The 18,720-nt window shown below is 43.2% G+C and overlaps 1 protein-coding gene across 1 annotated transcript; it reads right to left on the bottom strand.

Moving 5' to 3' along the window:
- Positions 1-444: 444 nt before the first annotated feature.
- LOC135466615 (alpha-L-fucosidase-like) lies at positions 445-10,565 on the bottom strand. The gene is made up of 8 exons (XM_064744194.1): positions 10,157-10,565; positions 8,340-8,446; positions 5,551-5,681; positions 4,607-4,740; positions 4,139-4,236; positions 3,182-3,314; positions 1,793-1,963; positions 445-840 (listed from the first exon to the last, which is right to left on the bottom strand). Exons 1-8 carry the CDS (start codon positions 10,492-10,494, stop codon positions 585-587), a joined length of 1,368 nt encoding a protein of 455 aa, XP_064600264.1. The 5' UTR covers positions 10,495-10,565; the 3' UTR covers positions 445-584.
- Between the last annotated feature and the right edge of the window lie 8,155 nt (positions 10,566-18,720).

Raw genomic sequence — 18,720 nt, 5'->3', positions numbered from 1 at the left:
CACTGGGTGACAAGTGTATTCTTGATGTACAGTGTACGATCATCAGTTATCTTTAAGTATTAACATAATTCGACACACGGGCTCTGCCCGTTTTCCCGCAACCATAATGCTGGCCGCCCTCGTATAAGTAAAATATTCTTGAGTATGGCGTAAAACATCAATCAAACAAATAAATAAATAATATAGTTTCACGAGAAAAACCTCGCTTCGCTGTTCAGAGCATGACAGAGGCACCCAAACCTCGGCAGGTACATAGCACCTGACCTAAAGCTGCCTTCGACGCTTTATGGGGTTATTTTCAACCTTATAATGAACAGCTCAAGTGTTATTGATACAACCACAGCATGAGGTTTAATACATGGGCCTTCCACACGGGGCCAATGATAATCCAACCGTACCAACACAACACATTCACTACGCCTATATAATCGATATTTACGTCTCTAACTTTTATTCAATAGTAGTATATGGAGAAAAGACAAAATTATTCATACAAATATATATGTAGGCCTACTTACTCAGGTATACACGTGTGCCTATTTACAAAATAATCAAGGGGAGGCAACCGCCTTTTTCAAGAGGGGCTAGGTTTCTAAACCTTCAAATCTGAATACCCACGCCCATTTACAAGGCATGTGACTGGCTGGAATCGGTGGTATGATAATCTCAATTCCACCTGATTCAGGCCTTCTCCAATCAAATGTTCCTAGATAACCCAACAGGGTAACATTAGTTTGTAAACTAGGGCTGACAGATGCCAGATACAGAATGTCTCCGTCTGGCCAATCAAGGACAATGGCGTATACCGCGGTGCTTGCAACACGTTTAGCCATGGTGTACCTGAAACAGAAAGGAGAAGGAGTCTAAGACACTGAGGCCGATTTCACAAAGCAATTTCTGACTTAACTCCAAATTTAAAACCTCGTTATGGTGCTTTGTGTTTTAGTACTGGAAGTTGGAATCCTTAAGCATTTGTCATAAATTATCAGTTATGAGGTGGTAAAAATGTCTAGAGCTCAAAAATAATCTCTAAAATTTATATCAGATTTCGACTTCAGTTAGATCTGATTTTAATGAGACAGAGTTGAATTTTTTGTGTGTCATGGTTTCAAACGTGTGACATGAAAATGGGAAAAAAACTCATGGACTGCTCATGGGGCAGAATATACAACACAAACATTACACAAACAAAAAAAACAAACAAACAAAAAAAACAAACAAAAAAAAAACAAAAAACAAAAACACACACACATGAAAGGCATAGAGTTCAACGTAGATGTCTTTGATGGCTCATGTTACATATGCTTGAAAGAAAATGTGTCAGTTTTCAAACTTCCAGACGATAGTTCAGATGAACTGTATCCGATACAATGAGGGGAAACTTATATAACCGGCCATCACACAAACAAATAATCTGCCTCCAAGACTTCCTAACTGCCTGTAGTGGCTTTAAGTTTTAAGTTTCAAAATTATTTCCGGTTACCTGACACACCTCTTGATGGAAAGCTCCAGACGAAAGAGCAAAGGCTGGATTCGAACTTCCTACCTCAATGCAGTCGATTTGTTGCAGTGATAATGATACCTCAGCCGAATGGGACATTTTGCTTTAGATGTTAACAAAATCATCATATACAGTCTTCGAATGAACTTGTTTAAGAAACATTTACACGAAGGAGTAAAAACAGAAAACTGAAAATTTGCAGATCTTTTTGTAACTAAGTGTTTTTGAACTCTCCGATTCTCAGACCTGCCTTCTCTGTTTCCCCTTCGCACAAAAAAAGGGAATTCCTACCATACGCCTGGTGTGACCGTGTCATTCTGGAAGATCCATGGCTGACTGCCGTAGATCGCCTCTCCGTTAACCTTTAACCAGGCTCCCATCTGACGCAGCCTCTCCTCAAAGATCGGTACAATTCGCCCGTCCGCGGTCGGACCGATGTTCATTAACAGGTTCCCGCCACAACTGGAGAATGACAATGAAGTGCATAAACACCAAGGCATGGAGATCGGGTATTGATGCGTTAGAAACCTTTTTTAAGCACTTCAGCTCAGATACTCCCAAGTGTAACATGGTATGTATTATGTATACCATAGATGCGCTATTTAGTCTGGAAATCATGGCATCAGTGGCACGTTATTTAGTCTGGAAATCATGGTATCAGTGGTACGTTATTTAGTCTGGAAATCATGGTATAAGTGGTAGTTATTTAGTCTGGAAATCATGGTATCAGTGGTACATTATTTAGTCTGGAAATCATGGAATCAGTGGTACGTTATTTAGTCCGGAAATCATGGTATCAGTGGTACGTTATTTAGTCTGGAAATCATGGTATCAGTGGTACGTTATTTGGTCTGGAAATCATGGTATAAGTGGTAGTTATTTAGTCTGGAAATCATGGTATCAGTGGCACGTTATTTAATCAATTAAACAGTTTCAATAACGCAGTATAATTGGTATTGATATTTAAGCCTTAACTTTCACTATGCATTCTACAAACCTGTTACTAAAGCTTATTTGGAATGTATAATGCAGCTAGTTTCTGCAGCCACGTACATGATGTATGCCAACATGTGACACTATATAAGCAGTAAGCACAACACAAACTGGCCTACCAAAATGAGTTTTCAAACGCCCAGTTATACTGAATTTTGATGCGACGGTTGTTTAATTTCATTGTGTTTGCGGTAAGCCGTTCCTCCTTGCAATTGTGATTTCGCAAATCAGATTACTCATATTTACAAGAGATAATCGTGGGTCTTAACCTATTAAGAGAAAAGGCAACAAATACTACAGCAGTAGGTTATTTCGGACGAGGCCTGAAACAAGACACAGACATTTTCTTCTGACGTGAGTCGTTATGCTATTAGTCAATTTTTAATCTGGCGATGTTAGAAAAACCGTAAAACACGACGTCGAGTCATCCGTACACTACGCACATATGGTCAACAGGCAAAAAAAGGGTTCAGGGGACGCCACCGGGGTACATATATACCTCGCGTCTGAACTGATTAAAATTGGTTGTGAAAGTTTTAGCTCACTGAACTTTGATATCTCCGTTAAAAAAAAGAAAAAGGTACGCTTTTTAAACTTTATGTGGGATACTATTTTGTCGCATGTACACATTTCGTCTGGTGTTGTTTTTGCTTTTAAAAGGATTCAGCATAGCAAACTCTCACTTACCTAATTGTTTCTGCTAAAATTTGCGTCAGGTTTTCCATGTCTAGGTAATCCGTCAGCGGAGCATTGCGTCTGAAACCCCAAGATTTGGTATCTAGCGTCATCGCGTTCTCCCATTTGTGTTTCTGGAGAACGCCTACATAAAACAACAAGATAAAAATGTTGGGAATGCCTCTGTCCATGTTTGTAACGGCAGCGATTTGCAGCCCATATTAATGCGATACTCACACACAGGTTTCCATCGCCGAGTGGATGTACATGTATATGCCTATAATAATACTGAAACTATAAAAACCGATGGATTAATTTACTTATCTTATTGGTGTTTTACCCTGCACTCAAGACTATTTCATTTATACGACGGCGGCCAGCATTGTGGTGTGAGGAAACAGAGCACATAGCCGGTTTATTCCACTTATGTCTACGATTTGAAAAACTTGAGTAGAAAAGTCGAAAGAGAATGTAGGCATAAGAGGAATGGAGGGGCAAGGGATTAGGATTAACGCCTCAGGTGGCAAGTCAGGTGGGATCAGTCAAGCATGACAAAACTCAGATATTCATAAAAATTGTCTATTCTTAGATATATATCGAATATCGAACAGATCAGACTTTAATATCATTATGTTATGAAAAAATCAGAAGGACAGCATCCAGACACTATCCCCCACAGAGACTGCCATATGTGGAATTGTTTTGAAATTATAGTGTAACTCAACCGCTTGTTTTGTATTGTTACTGCGCTGAGTTTGTTCTAAACGCTTGTAGGGCTGCTATTGTAAATTCATGTCTGGATCAACGCCCAGTGTACAGCATACCATTTGTTTTCAACATGAGTCCACTCATTTTACAGGAAAGTATGGTATAGGCAAAAAGTTAAAAGACATAGACTTTAACCGTTATCAACTTATGCCATTAAATGAGCTCACTTCTAAGATTACTTCAGGTGAAAGTATTCCTTACCTGGATTAAATCGATCACTGCAGGTATAATAGCCGCCATGTTTACAGAGGGTCCTCGCTCCCCATCTGTCATTAGTCACAATAGTGTCCTTTACAGGGCTTCAAACAGGTGAAAACCAACAAAAAGTCGTTGTAGAGACATTAAGTGTAATTCTGTTTGAGTAGGGTCCTCAATAGAATAGGGTCTAACATTTTACGAAGTATACGTGGTATTCCCGGGAGGAAAAAAGAATAAAACATATTCACTACAAAGATTTGTTCAACTGCAATTAATTCGCTTCATAAAGTGTTTTACTGAGCCTGGTTTTCCATTATGCCGTTCTCATTATCACTACTAATATTGCGTACAAGCTTAACAGATATTCCACCTGCAGCTTCAAGTCAAACTGCACGTAGTTCCCAAGAGGCAGGTTGGATGTAATACGTTCTAACTAAAATATCATGAGTTTCAACGTTTCTATAGGTTTACCTATCATTGTACAGCCAGGCCAGAAACTGCTGTGAGTTCCAGTACGAGGCTGGAGCTTCCCATTCCCCATCTGACCAGAGGAGATCGGGCTTGTAAGTGTTTATTAAATCAAATAATTCAACTTCAGTCTTTTCCTGTAGATAAACATTCATAAAATGCTTCAACTGTTGGACGGTCAGACAGATTCATAATACTTCAGATTCACTCATTGACGCTTTGTTGCATTGTTTAACGCCAAAAATCACTTATACTATGGGTGTCAGTATGGTGAGAAGAGGAACTCAAGGGTCAAGATTTCAAGGGTAAACCACCAACCTTTGGCAAGCAGCTGATAAACTTATATACGTATGAGGTACAAATATGCACAAGTAAGACAAGTGGTTTTCAGCAGATGCCAGACTGCACAGACGGTCGTCAACGTCACCAATACCCCAATGCATAGTGTGACAAGTGCAATTTACAAATTCTCTGCAACAAAGGCAGACATTATGTACCTCAAGATTAGGAGAAGTGCACTTTTCTCACTGACCTGGGATATACACCACCCTCCTCTAATGCCTTTGATTATTCTGATCTGGTGCCTAAGGCAGCAACTGGGAAATAGAATACCTCCATGGCAAAATGTGAAATGTGATCTTGAAATGTTTTAATGTTTTACTTCTTTTTCCACTTTCTGCTTCAGTTTTTTAGAAGCTATTAAAAAACTAAACCTGACTATTCCGACTGAATGATCGACATCAAACACAAAGTTAAAGATTGGACAATGACGGTTAACTCTTTAGTGTAAATATCACCTTTGTAGTTTGTAATCATCACGCCTGGACAACATTTTCCAAAAGTTTATAAAATTCAACTGATGTAGCTTTTATAAACATTATCTTGAAGACACACATTTAAAATGATGATTTAAAATACATCTGCTTCCCATCTGAGATAACACAAACCTTAACAAAATCTTGGGTAGTCCAGTTGTTTTGCTTATCCTGCAGGTAGAGTGGGTTGAACCATTCAAACAAGGAATGGTAAAGGCCGAATATCACACTTGTTTGATTACGTATGGCAGCTGCAAGGTCACCTGTTATGATTGGTCAAAATCAGTTAAAAACAGAAACATTACCACAATGGTCACCAACAAGGTTGTATTAAATGAAATATTAGAATTAGAATTTCTCAAGCGTTGAAATGGCATTTGCCATATTTTCTGTGTGAGAAACTCAATAGACAGTAATGGACACTGTAAGCTTCTTTATAATAGTGATTCAAATTAAGGTTTCCATAAGTGGATTTTCGTGGGCTCTATTTTTAAAACACAGATACATATAGCATCTCCAAGACAAGGACAGTAAAACACATCAATTCTTCTGGTACATGATGAACTTGCTGTATTTAGAAGTTTTTACATACCAATATACCATACCAAACATGCCAACTTATTCCACACGAAAGACTACATACCATACCAAACATGCGAACTTATTCCACACGAAAGATTTACCCATCATACACACACCAATACTTCCCACACAAGGCAGACTTACCCACCATACACCTACCAATACTTCCCACACAAAGCAGACTTACCCACCATACACCTACCAATACTTCCCACACAAAGCAGACTTACCCACCATACACCTACCAATACTTCCCACACAAAGCAGACTTACACATCATACACCTACCAATACTTCCCACACAAAGCAGACTTACACATCATACACATACCAATACTTCCCACACAAAGCAGACTTACCCATCATACACCTACCAATACTTCCCACACAGGGCAGACTTACCCACCATACACCTACCAATACTTCCCACACAAAGCAGACTTACACATCATACAATTACCAATACTTCCCACACAGGGCAGACTTACCCACCATACACCTACCAATACTTACCACACAAAGCAGACTTACACATCATACACACACCCATACTTCTCACACAGGGCAGACTTACACATCATACACATACCAATACTTCTCACACAAAGCAGACTTACCCACCACACACCTACCAATACTTCCCACACAAGGCAGACTTACACATCATACACATACCAATACTTCCCACACAAAGCAGTTTTACCCACCAAACACATACCAATACTTCCCACACAAAGCAGACTTACACATCATACACCTACCAATACTTCCCACACAAGGCAGACTTACACATCATACACCTACCAATACTTACCACACAAAGCACACTTACCCACCATACACCTACCAATACTTCCCACACAAAGCAGACTTACACATCATACACATACCAATACTTCCCACACAAAGCAGACTTACACATCATACACCTACCAATACTTCCCACACAAAGCAGACTTACCCACCACACACCTACCAATACTTCCCACACAAAGCAGACTTACCCAACATACACCTACCAATACTTCTCACACAAGGCAGACTTACCCACCATACACCTACCAATACTTCCCACACAAAGCAGACTTACCCACCATACACCTACCAATACTTCCCACACAAAGCAGACTTACACATCATACACATACCAATACTTCCCACACAAAGCAGACTTACACATCATACACATACCAATACTTCCCACACAAAGCAGACTTACACATCATACACATACCAGTACTTCCCACACAAAGCAGACTTACCCACCATACACCTACCAATACTTCCCACACAAAGCAGACTTACACATCATACACATACCAATACTTCCCACACAAAGCAGACTTACACATCATACACATACCAATACTTCCCACACAAAGCAGACTTACCCACCATACACATACCAATACTTCCCACACAAAGCAGACTTACACATCATACACATACCAATACTTCCCACACAAAGAAGACTTACACATCATACACATACCAATACTTCTCACACAAAGCAGACTTACCCACCATACACCTACCAATACTTCCCACACAAAGCAGACTTACACATCATACACCTACCAATACTTCCCACACAAAGCAGTTTTACCCACCAAACACATACCAATACTTCCCACACAAAGCAGACTTATTCACCACACACAAACCACCTCTTCCCATATGACACAGACCTGCAGACACAGGGCAGACTTACCCTCCACATATACACGAGCTCTTCCCACACAGGGCAGACTTACCCTCCAGAGACATACCAACTCTTCCCACATGACACAAACTTACAGACATGGGGCAGACTTACTCTCCACATATACACAAGCTCTTCCCACACAGTGCAGACTTACCATCCAGATACATACCCACTCTTCCCACATGACACAGACTTACAGACACGGGGCAGACTTGCCAACTCTTCCGACACAGGGCAGACTTACCCTCCGGATACATACCCACTCTTCCAACATGACACAGACTTACAGACACGGGGCAGACTTACTCTCCACACATACACAAGCTCTTCCCACACAGTGCAGATTTACGCTCCTGATACATACCCACTCTTCCGACATGACACAGACTTACAGACACGGGGCAGACTTGCCAACTCTTCTGACATGGGGCAGACTTACCCTCCGGATACATACCCACTCTTCCAACATGACACAGGCTTACAGACACGGGGCAGACTTACCCTCCACATATACACGAGCTCTTCCCACACAGTGCAGATTTACCCTCCTGATACATACCAACTCTTCCCACATGACACATACTTACAGACATGGGACAGACTTACCAACTCTTCTGACACAGGGCACACTTACCAACCAAGTCTCGGTGAGGTCCTGTATCCATCGAGTTCCAATTCCAGGATACTTTGGACGGCCAGTTCGTAAACCCTTCGTGGTGTTTGCTGGTCAGCACTACATACCTACGTGTATATACAGGAACAATTCATTTACTTTGGGATCATAATTAGTGTTTATTTTGTGGTCCAAAATGTGCTTTCCAGATCCCTTGATCAACCAAACTCCCATTTATAAGATAATGTATTCAAGTACCGGTACAATAAATGAAGTACATTAAAAAGCAGTTTAACCAGAGAATATGGTACGGTAAGTTGACTTACAAAAGTTGTCATTCTTATTTGCTGAGGTTACAAAATTTACAAGACAAGGCTAAAGAGTGTAGAATTTCCTGGAACTCGCCAGTGGATTTGGTACTGACAAAACTACAAAACTCCTGATTCGAACAACTGTGAGTTCTTTGCCGTATAATCAAATGATTCAGCAAGCTCAATGGATCAGACAGTTCAGTCATGAGTTTAAAAACACTACATGCTTCAGATCATCTGTTATTGGACTGTAGATATGGCATTGGCAAAAAATTAAAAAACTGACTGGTATAGGCCTATGTTCATAATGGGGAACTGTGTTGCAGCTATAGAGTGCATTTAAAGGCCCACTTCATTCCGCAAACACTTCGCAGAAAGGGCAGACGGTATTTTTCAGTTCAATAATTAAACACCGATGTCAGAAAATATCAGAAATTGTTGAAAATAGACATCAACGTTTATTTAACTGAACTAGGGTTAAAAAAAAATATTCCACCTCCTCAGTGTATGTTTAGAATTTGGCATATTACCGAACATAGCAAGGTGAGGTTGAAGGCAGAGCCCATTTTTCAATATTTTCAATATCCAGTGTCCAGTCTGATCAATTCGGACTTCAGTTGTGTGGTAAGGATAGTTTATACGCCCAAAGTCTGATCTATTAAGACCTGGAGGTGTGTATCATAGTATGATCATAGTTTACACACTCTGAGGGAATTTACCTCAGCTCAATTGGTAAAGTTCTAAACTTTGGATGTGGAGATCTTATTTAAAATCTTCCATAAACTTTACAGTCATTGAAAATAACATCAAACAGTGGTTGAAGAATGTTGGAGACTTGGCAACTTGTCAGGGTCTCCTTCAGGAGAGGAAGCCAGCATAAGCTGAACTTGAACTCACAGTGACCGCGTTGATGGGAGGCTCCTGGGTCATTGCGCTGTTGTGGCGTGCTAACCTCCTCGGCCGTGGAGGCCCCCCTTTTGATTTTCATTATCTCATGATATACACTTTATAGCGTTTTCTGCATATAACTCCTGAAATTCATTGAAACTTAATTGCAGAAATGGTCGAAAAGAATCATCTCTCTTCAGTCCACACCAGAAATCGGCCTGTGCTGCCGTTCAACAGCTCATTTAGTTTCTGTAAAGTGCTTTGCGGAATTGACATACCAGGTTTTTGAATTCAAAGACTACTTGAGGCAGGTAAATATCATAAACTGTTGGCCTCAACGTTTAATTTAATTGAAAAAATAGGCCTATACCGACACACTACGTTCGGCCTTACGCCTTGCCTATTTCCTATTAGTAAATGATTTTAACGGAAATTAGTTTACAAAATAGTTAATGTTATTTGAGGTACTGAACGCTCGTGTTGGGAAAATCAGTCCAATCTTGGATGCCATGAGGACGTGCACAGGACATCATGAGTACAACCTAGGACTATACTGTATATAATACTCCCAAGTACAACGCAGTAGCTAACAAGGGACAGAACTCTTACAACACTTTTGATCAAATGAACTAAGTTTACCTTGCTCCGGACGCCTGTATTACATCTGCCCACTGTTCCGGGTTGAAAAATTCAGCCTTAAATGTCGGAGCAAAATCAGGATACGTGAATGTAGGAGGATAGTTACTTTTCATAAACGCTACAACGTCAGAATCGTTTACTCCCTGCCAGTCCCACCAGAACCATTCAGATCGAAAACTGGGCACCGAAAAGACTCCCCAGTGTATAAATATTCCGAACTTGGACTCGTCGTACCAGGCCGGCAGCGGCCGAGCATCTAGAGATTCCCACGTTGGTTTGTACTGACACTTTACCACAGCCACGAGGAGAAATACCTCCACCACAAACAATATATTCATACTTGATTTCCGATATACGTACTGATCAAACAAAAATAAAATAAAAAATTTCTTGTTTGTCCCGGCAAGTGGGTGGTCATGTGACTTGACAGCACGTGATGAGGGACAGGGACCACCATGTAATACCAACATTTTGTATCAAGTTATGGACATTTTAATTACGCCGATACCTGAATGTCTGCAAGCAGAGTAAGAATGTGCAGTCCTGACCATTTGGAGTCAGGACATGCTACTATAGCCTACTTGTGTGTACTTATGGTAGGCCTGCTATGGTAAGGTAAGGTAAGGTAATGATTAGCTCTGTAGGTTTCTCACAGCCCTGTCTTGTTCCATAAGCTTACCTTGAACACCTCGGTACTTCCCTTGCTGGCCTCAGTATACTACGTACAGCTTGGCATCAAATAATTTGTCGGCGCGTAGTCACATTCGTTTCAGCCATCAATTCCAGGCAGGTGTTCCCATGTGCTATGACTAGTAAACTCACACAAGCAAGAAAATATAAGTATAAATATAAAGATGTGAACAAAGAAATGCGGAAATATATTCCAAAATGTGAATTGTTAGCTCCAATTATCCTTCAGTTCCAAACTCTTTCACTTTGAAATATTATAATTTTAAAGTTATAAAACATCTATTGTTAACATTTCAGTTATATTTTATTCAGCCCTTATTTGCACGTAGTTTTCACTTGACTTTGAACATTTTACACCCCTATACCTTGTTGAGAAAATTACATGTAGGCCACAAAAAACAGTTGTGCCTCAGAGTGGAAGATGAAGATCATGAAGATAAGCTTTTCACACAATGTATATACATACATGTACGTGAAATACTGATTATTTGTTTTCTATAGATAAACATTTAGCTATGACATCTAAGACAAGAGATGTACATGTATATCAGAGAAAATCATGCACACCTCGCCAAATACGAAGCAAAACCCTGTGATTATTAAATGAGTATGTACACCACTGTCATTTCTTTGGCCATATAAACAAATGCTGTTCATTGCTTAGACAGACTTCACTATATTTTACACAAATTATTTTTCACAGGTTTATATGTTACAGTTAACAGATGACGCATCAGCCTATACATGTACTCTCGTACACTAAATGCTGCGAGCGTAAAACTCCGGGGACACCAAACAATTTTCAATTTCCCTTTCTCTGAAGAGACAACATGGGAAACATTTAACAAGAGCAGTCATACAGCGGCACTTATTTCACCTAATACGTGCTAACGAAAAACGAGATGTGACACATGCATAGATGTCATATGGCCTCCCTGTAGGTAGATCTGGACAAAGACATGATGCGGAAGTACAAAGACATGATGCGGAAGTACAAAGACATGATGCCGAAGTACAAAGACATGATGCCGAAGTACCTCTGCTGTACATAAAATTTGGCAAACAATGGCAGAAACCGTAACACCACTTGATCCTTCCAACCGATAAGAAGCGGTCGCCCTAATCACTGAAACCAACACTGCCACAAAATCATCTTAATTTTTATTCTGGTGAACCTAAAGGAGTCTGACAATACACATTATACAAAGCAAACTAATTCAGAATACACAGATCTGATGTTCAACGAAAGGAACCTGTATTTTATCAAAATCAGACAAACGTTGGTACTGTTACTGCAGGGAATCCAAAGCGTGACATACAGAAACGGACAGGCCCGATATAATATACCTCTCTACACTTCCGCAGAGACGTGGGTTGAAAGAGTATTTAAGTGAATGGCGCTGATTAAGTTATAAGAAAACGATTAAATACAGTGTCATAATCCTGATATAATCCTGGGTCATAAGCGAATTTCCAGTCTCGATACTTCTGCAATTCTGCGGCCTTAGGCAAGATTTTCGAATTTCAAAGCCCATGCTAACACACACGGAAATCTATATAATGGTATATTGGTTATGATTTCAATTCCTCCAGATCCAGACTTCTTACAGGACGATGTTCCCGGATAGGCTGATAGCCCCCAGATGTAACAAGTCTCAGGGCAGTCTTAGAAATCTGCATACACGTAAGTCTCGGTGAGGCCCTTACTGGGGGTATACATGTGGATTAGAGCATTGTACTTGAATTTCAAAAATATGCAAGCGTTTTTAAAACCCAGCAGATTTTAAACCATTTTTACTGCAATGTATACAAATTTGGAGCGAAAATTACATATATGGCTGCAAGGCATGCAATGGATTTTCTTCTCTACAAAATCCACTGAATGCGTTATTTAACCCGTACCATACGCCTGGCGTTACCGTGTCATTCTATTCCGGACTGCTGTAGGTTACATATGCGCAATTCAAGCAGTTGGGTCTAAGATTTGCCTTCGCACTATAAAGTAAACTAAATGGGTAATACTGGCACACAGACGTTTTAGGTTGTTGATACACTATAAATTCCTGAACTGCTAGTTTGCACGTGGTTAAAATATATCAGGATTTTGTCTGTTTTGGATAAAACTGCAATCATTTTGGCCAGTGTTACTTCCTACCCTCCCTGGAGGTTACCGAGCTAACAATGCTATGTATTCATTTCCAGGAACCACAGCTCAAAAAATGGTGGTCAGGTTGATATTTTAGTCTATTGTAGAGATTTGATTTGATTTGATTGGTGTTTTACGCCGTACTCAAGAATATTTCACTTATACGACGGCGGCCAGCATTATGGTGGGTGGAAACCGGGCAGAGCCCGAGGGAAACCCACGACCATCCGCAGGTTGCCGGCGGACCTTCCCACGTACGGCCGGAGAGGAAGCCAGCATGAGCTGGACTTGAACTCACAGCGACCGCATTGGTGAGAGACTCCTGGGTCATTACGCTGCGCTAGCGCGCTAACCAACTGAGCCACGGAGGCCCCTCCATTGTAAAGAAAATTGCAAGCTGCAGCTGGTGGTATGACATTGTACCACGCGAACGTTAGGGCATATATATTTTTGATGTTGAAGTTGACAAATTTAATACATAAATAGTAAGGAGTGCACTGGTGTAACCTGTAGATCGCCTCTCTTTAACCAGACCCCCATCTGACGCAGTCTCTCCTCAGAGAACGACACAATTCGCCCGTCCGCCGTCGCGCCAATATTTTATCAATAGGTTCCGGCCAGAACTGAGCAGTAGAAATCAATATACACTGCCTTACAGATGCTGTAAAACTAGAGCTTTTCGAATGTGAGTCTCACCTACATGCGATATCATTCTAAAAAGCACAAAAGACTACTGTATTACTTTAAATATTAAATAAGCTCTGATTACATTTGATTTTTGCTTAGTGTTCAACGTCGATTGGTATTTGTCAGCTTTATAGGTGGATGAAACTAGCGTGCCCCGCGTAAACAAACGATTCTGACGTGTTATTGGTGAAATTTCCGGCGCCATATTAGTGAAAGGCAAGTACCACCGAGGTCTTCAAAAACATTAGACTGTTTTCTCTTATTGTCTCCGCCATGAACAGTTAGAGTATGGAAGGAAGGATTACTCCGTTTGAAAACCTCTTATGGACAACAGTATTGTCATGGGAAACAGTCTAAGGCATTTCAGCTTCATTCTCATCCGTATTATTAATTCATGCTAAGCTCACAGTTGCGGCCAAAAAACTGATCCAGTCTGTCTATAGGCCTATCCACATAGTCTTTCAATTGTGCTTCTCGTCGGAACCTCCATGATTGTTTTTAGTGACCTTGGCAATCTCTCATTTTATATACAAGGTGACCTGTGAGCATAGAAAGCACTTGTTATGAAGTTGTCTTCGTTACAGATTATCAGCTTACTATCATCAGTTACACATATAGCTTCGTCCGACATGCATATACGATTCGAGTAGTATGCAGAGTATAGGTTCTGGCACCCCCCCCCCCCCCCTTGGGGCCCTCCCCATAACAAATTGAGGCTCCCAACCCCCCATTCCCTGAACACCCTCCCCCTGGCAAATAGGGGCTCCCAGCCCCATCTCGAGGCGTATACACACTATAGGTTCTGGCGCACCCTCCCCTTGGGGCCCTCCCCAGAACAAATAGAGGCCCCCCCCTTGGGCGCCTCCCCAGCCAAGGCGTACACGCTTATTTATAAGTCTAGCCTACATACACACATTGATATGAGGCGACCTAGTTGGCATTTAACAGATAAGGCGTATAGCCTATATGTAGGCCAGATGTGTTGCACAACAGGATGATTCAGCTGATTTTCTCCCCAGGATAGGGCTTAAACTACGGGTTTTTATGAAAAATAAATCCGACAGTCTTTTTCAGCGTGTCTTGTTTGATCAGAGCCAGTATTTTTAGGAGGATTGGAGACATTGTGTTTATGCAGGATGTTTGTTAGCTCAAATCCGGATTTGGTCTCCAGTATATGTAGTATATGAATACATTACCTGCATATAGCGCCGGGCTCTATGCACTTCTAAGGAATCTCTGTAACTTTCGACAGTTTCGGAGGCAGAGAGACCTTACCAAGGGGTGTTGTAGATGGCCCAATGGTGGTGGGATGTGTCAGCGCCAATTACCCCCGCTAACGGTGGGTCGCTAGCGCAAAAAAATCCGGAGCCCGCCGTTAGGGTGGTGATTAATTGGTAACAGGTTGAGCTATAAACCAGGCCTTTTGCTTTTTTGGACCATGGGTTCGAGCCCCACACCGGGCAGATTTTTTTTACCGCTGGGCTCTCGAGACATAGCATGGGGGTGGCCCTGGTTCGAAACAAGTTCCCCCTGGGCACCCCCCCCCCAGAACATCATTCGGAAAGAGCGTTTTTCAGCTCTTGCCGAGCTAGTTTTCGGCCGCGATCTATAAGGTGTTTTTTCGTGCTTTCATCGATCTCTACAGTGTTGAATACCTCACGAGACTTGGCGCGTATCTCCTGCTTCAGATCAGAGTAGTTCTTGAGCTCCTGAACGATTTGCTTGAACTCTACGTCTGAAATAACACCATCAGATAATGCCTTAGATACCTGCGCACGGATGCTGTTAAGTTTGGCCTCGGCCAACAGCCGTATATCGTTATGTTTCTTGGCCTTTGCGTGAAGCCGGCGGCTAACGAATTTTGGCGACATTTAAGACACCGCAAGCTAGGGCCGCAGCTTCCATGGCCAAGACAGCAGGGGTTGCAATTATCGTTGTGAGTAGCCCCACGCCTGCAACCCCTAGGCCCACACCGGCCGTGAGCATGGCTGAATCAAGGGCCTCGGTGGCCAAGACACCACGCCGGTACTTTTTGTACAAGGCCCGGCGGAGATCTTGCTCAGATTCAAGCTGCCTCTGTGTTTCGCTGATATACTGCAGGCGATGGGCGTGCGCGGTCGGGGCCAAGGGGTTTTCAACCATAATCGTCGACGCGGTCGGGGCCAAGGAGTCTTTATCCGTGATCGTCGGGTACAGTCGCCCCATATTGTCCGTCCTACGAATCAATAACGTCGGTTAGCTCTAAATTGTCATCGGGACTACTAACATGAAAGCGGCGAAGGCATATGCCGAACTCTAAATAGATTGCATCAAGATTTAAAACGACCCCTGTGACGACTCGTAAATCCTCGAGAGAGCTCCGGATGACTGGGTCGCCCTGGGCCGGTAATTTGATCATAAGTCTGAGATCCTTTGCATCGTGCTCCGCAGGCCACCTTATTTTCAACCCGGTAATCAAAGTGCAACGGCGACGGCCAGCGCCAAGTATGAGGTCGAAGATAAGCATAGATCCAGGGTTTAGTGGTAGTGCGGCCTTAAAATCGGTTTGCGCGGTAAGACGCACGGGCTCTCCCAGCCCCGACATTAGTACGTACGACACGAAATAGGTTCCGGAGTTGAAAACGTTTTTCACATCGGCCATAGTGGCCTGGACCGACATCGGGGTCACCTTCACATCTATCAACCAATCGGGGTCGCGAGCTCTGGTAAGAACAAAGCGGTTTTCAAAGCGAATTAATGAGAGATTTTGTTCTTCATTCACCTCATACGGCTTCCTGCGCTCTTGCTCTGCAGTGGATGAGACATCTTCAAGGGAAGCAAACGTGGCAGGTTCTGTTTGCCCCCCCCCCCCCCCCCCGTAATCTTTTTAGCGGTTGTACTTGCCACTTTGAAACTGGAAGGCGTAGATTTTACCTTCCTGGCCTTGAAGTTCGAACTCCGACACATCTGCCAAGTCGCTTAAAGACAAGCACACAGACCTGGGACCAGCTGCGTCCACCATACTCATATACTTGCCGTCTTTGTCTAAAAGTGCCAAGGTCAAGAGCGTTATATAGTCGGCGCGCAAGGTTTTGTACTGTGGGTTGGGAAATGAAACCGTCTTCCCGCAGTTTATCCCTTCACCAGTCACGGCGATGGCTTTAAGTAGTGTGGAACCGCCACAGAAATCTGAGGTTATTCTGACGTTTTCTGAGGTGCTCAGTTCATCTATATGCACGAAGACTTCTTTGTGTGAGACCAAGTTAGGTAGCTTTTCACCCTCCACAGTCCCCCCTATGGGCGTCATCCCGTCGGAGAACCCTAAGATGGGGGCAAGCTCTTGGAGTATTATGAAGGCATTTCTAGGGAAGGTAAGGACTAAGCGGCCGTGGCTTCATTCAATCCCAGAGAAACCCCATGCGGGCGGAATATGTCCTTGTCCAGCGTACAGACATTGTAGTAGCCCGTCGGCACTTCAACACCTTTGCCCTCAAGCAAGAAGCCCACTCCGGAGGGGATATTCACCCAGGCCGGGTAGAATGTTATCTCGCGAAGGGCGGTTTTAAGGCGGCCATCGAGGTTGTTAAGGGCATGAGGCAGCGTGTGCTGTGCCCCATTTAGAATGTCAGTCAATGTGATGAACATTTTAGCCACGATGAACAGCGAGGCTTACAGGTTCAATAGAGAGGCCACTTACAAGGCCGGGGCATTTCATAGTATCCAAATCCACGCAGAGCAGCTCACGCGATTTGACATCTACATCGATGAAAAGAAGGCCTTTCCAGTCCAGTTCACAGATCTGTTGGCCAAGTACCAGCTGCCAAAGATAACCGACAATAAAATTGTTCGGGCCTGGAACACCAATCCTATGCAATTCTGGGAGAACCAAGTGAACTTCGCGGTCTGTTGCGCAACCACGGGCTGTGGCGTCTCTGCAAAAGAACATCTTCTCGCCCCCGACCAACGAATAAGGGACCTGTACACGTTCCATGCGTATTACCAAGTTAGGCGGATCTTGGAAGAGATCCAGGCCCCCTCTGCCGCAAGACAGAGCGTGGGCGACATTCAAAAACCCCTACGACGAGAGAGCCTATGAGAGGATTTGTAGGGAGTTCCACGTAGATAAGCACACAGACTAGAGGCGCAGGGGGGTGAATCACGGCCTCGGAGTGGCATATTACTATGTCACGAGAACGGGCTACAGCCCCATTGGTGATTGGAACTTCGATCCGAGCAGGATGTCGTTCTCTAGAAAGCCTACAGCGCTCCACGTCGACTACATCGAGCAGAACGCCGAGGAGGCTTCGGCGTCGTTCATTGTCGACAAATGCCAAGGATTCACGCAGCCGGGCGTAGAAGGCCTAAACGATTCCATCAGGACATACGTGTGGGCTGTTTTAGGCGCCCAAGCGCAAACAAGGGCGTGTATTCTAGGCACGGGCACAGCCTTCGGCGCGCAAAAACAGTTTGCCGCGAACCGCTACCAGGACGTGCTACAGTATGCCGGGAGCGCTGTAGACTTTGTGTATGGCATAGGCCTATATATGGCCCCCAGCGACATGCTTCTGCAGATCAGCCATGTGGCGACAAAATCGTCATGGCCACAGAGGACCAGAAGCTTGGCGCCAATGAGGGTGTGAACGCTAAAGTGCTGCAAAAGCGCGCACCTTCCCACGGGATCGTTGAGCCACAAGAAAGAGTCCCACCACCTACTGCGCGCGTTCAGCATGTTGCAGCCGCCGGAGGCAAACAAGAACCCCTATTTCCAAACCAAAAAAATCACGATGCGGAGATAACAGCCATCGTTGTCGCTGGGGTTGGTATCGGCTTACTGCTGCTGTGGACTATGCGTTAAATACTTGCGAACAGCCACGAGCATTAGGCCACCTACTGCGACGACTAGAGCCCAGATATTATCGGCCAGCCACCCAGCCGCTTTCCGAGAAGGTTCAGTAGCCAGGACACGATACTGCCAATAATACCCGAAATCCCAGCGGCAGCCTTCCCAGCCAGCTTGCCAAGGGCGCGCGCCAGGGACTGAAGATGCTTTTTCACCCATTCT

Source organism: Liolophura sinensis, chromosome 6 (assembly GCF_032854445.1).
Source record: "Liolophura sinensis isolate JHLJ2023 chromosome 6, CUHK_Ljap_v2, whole genome shotgun sequence".
NCBI lineage: Eukaryota > Metazoa > Mollusca > Polyplacophora > Chitonida > Chitonidae > Liolophura > Liolophura sinensis.
Note: the sequence above shows the minus strand (reverse complement) of the source record. Positions and strands in the feature narration are given on the sequence as shown.

Bases quoted from the DNA above. Each gene is read 5' to 3' on its own strand.
- LOC135466615 (XM_064744194.1), bottom strand. From the start codon at position 10,494: ATGAATATATTGTTTGTGGTGGAGGTATTTCTCCTCGTGGCTGTGGTA. The intron at 5,682-8,339 runs GTAAGTGTGCCC...CAATCATAACAG, and splicing joins ACCTCACCGAGACTTGGTTG to GTGACCTTGCAGCTGCCATA. The intron at 4,741-5,550 runs GTTTGTGTTATC...GTTTATCTACAG, and splicing joins CTACCCAAGATTTTGTTAAG to GAAAAGACTGAAGTTGAATT.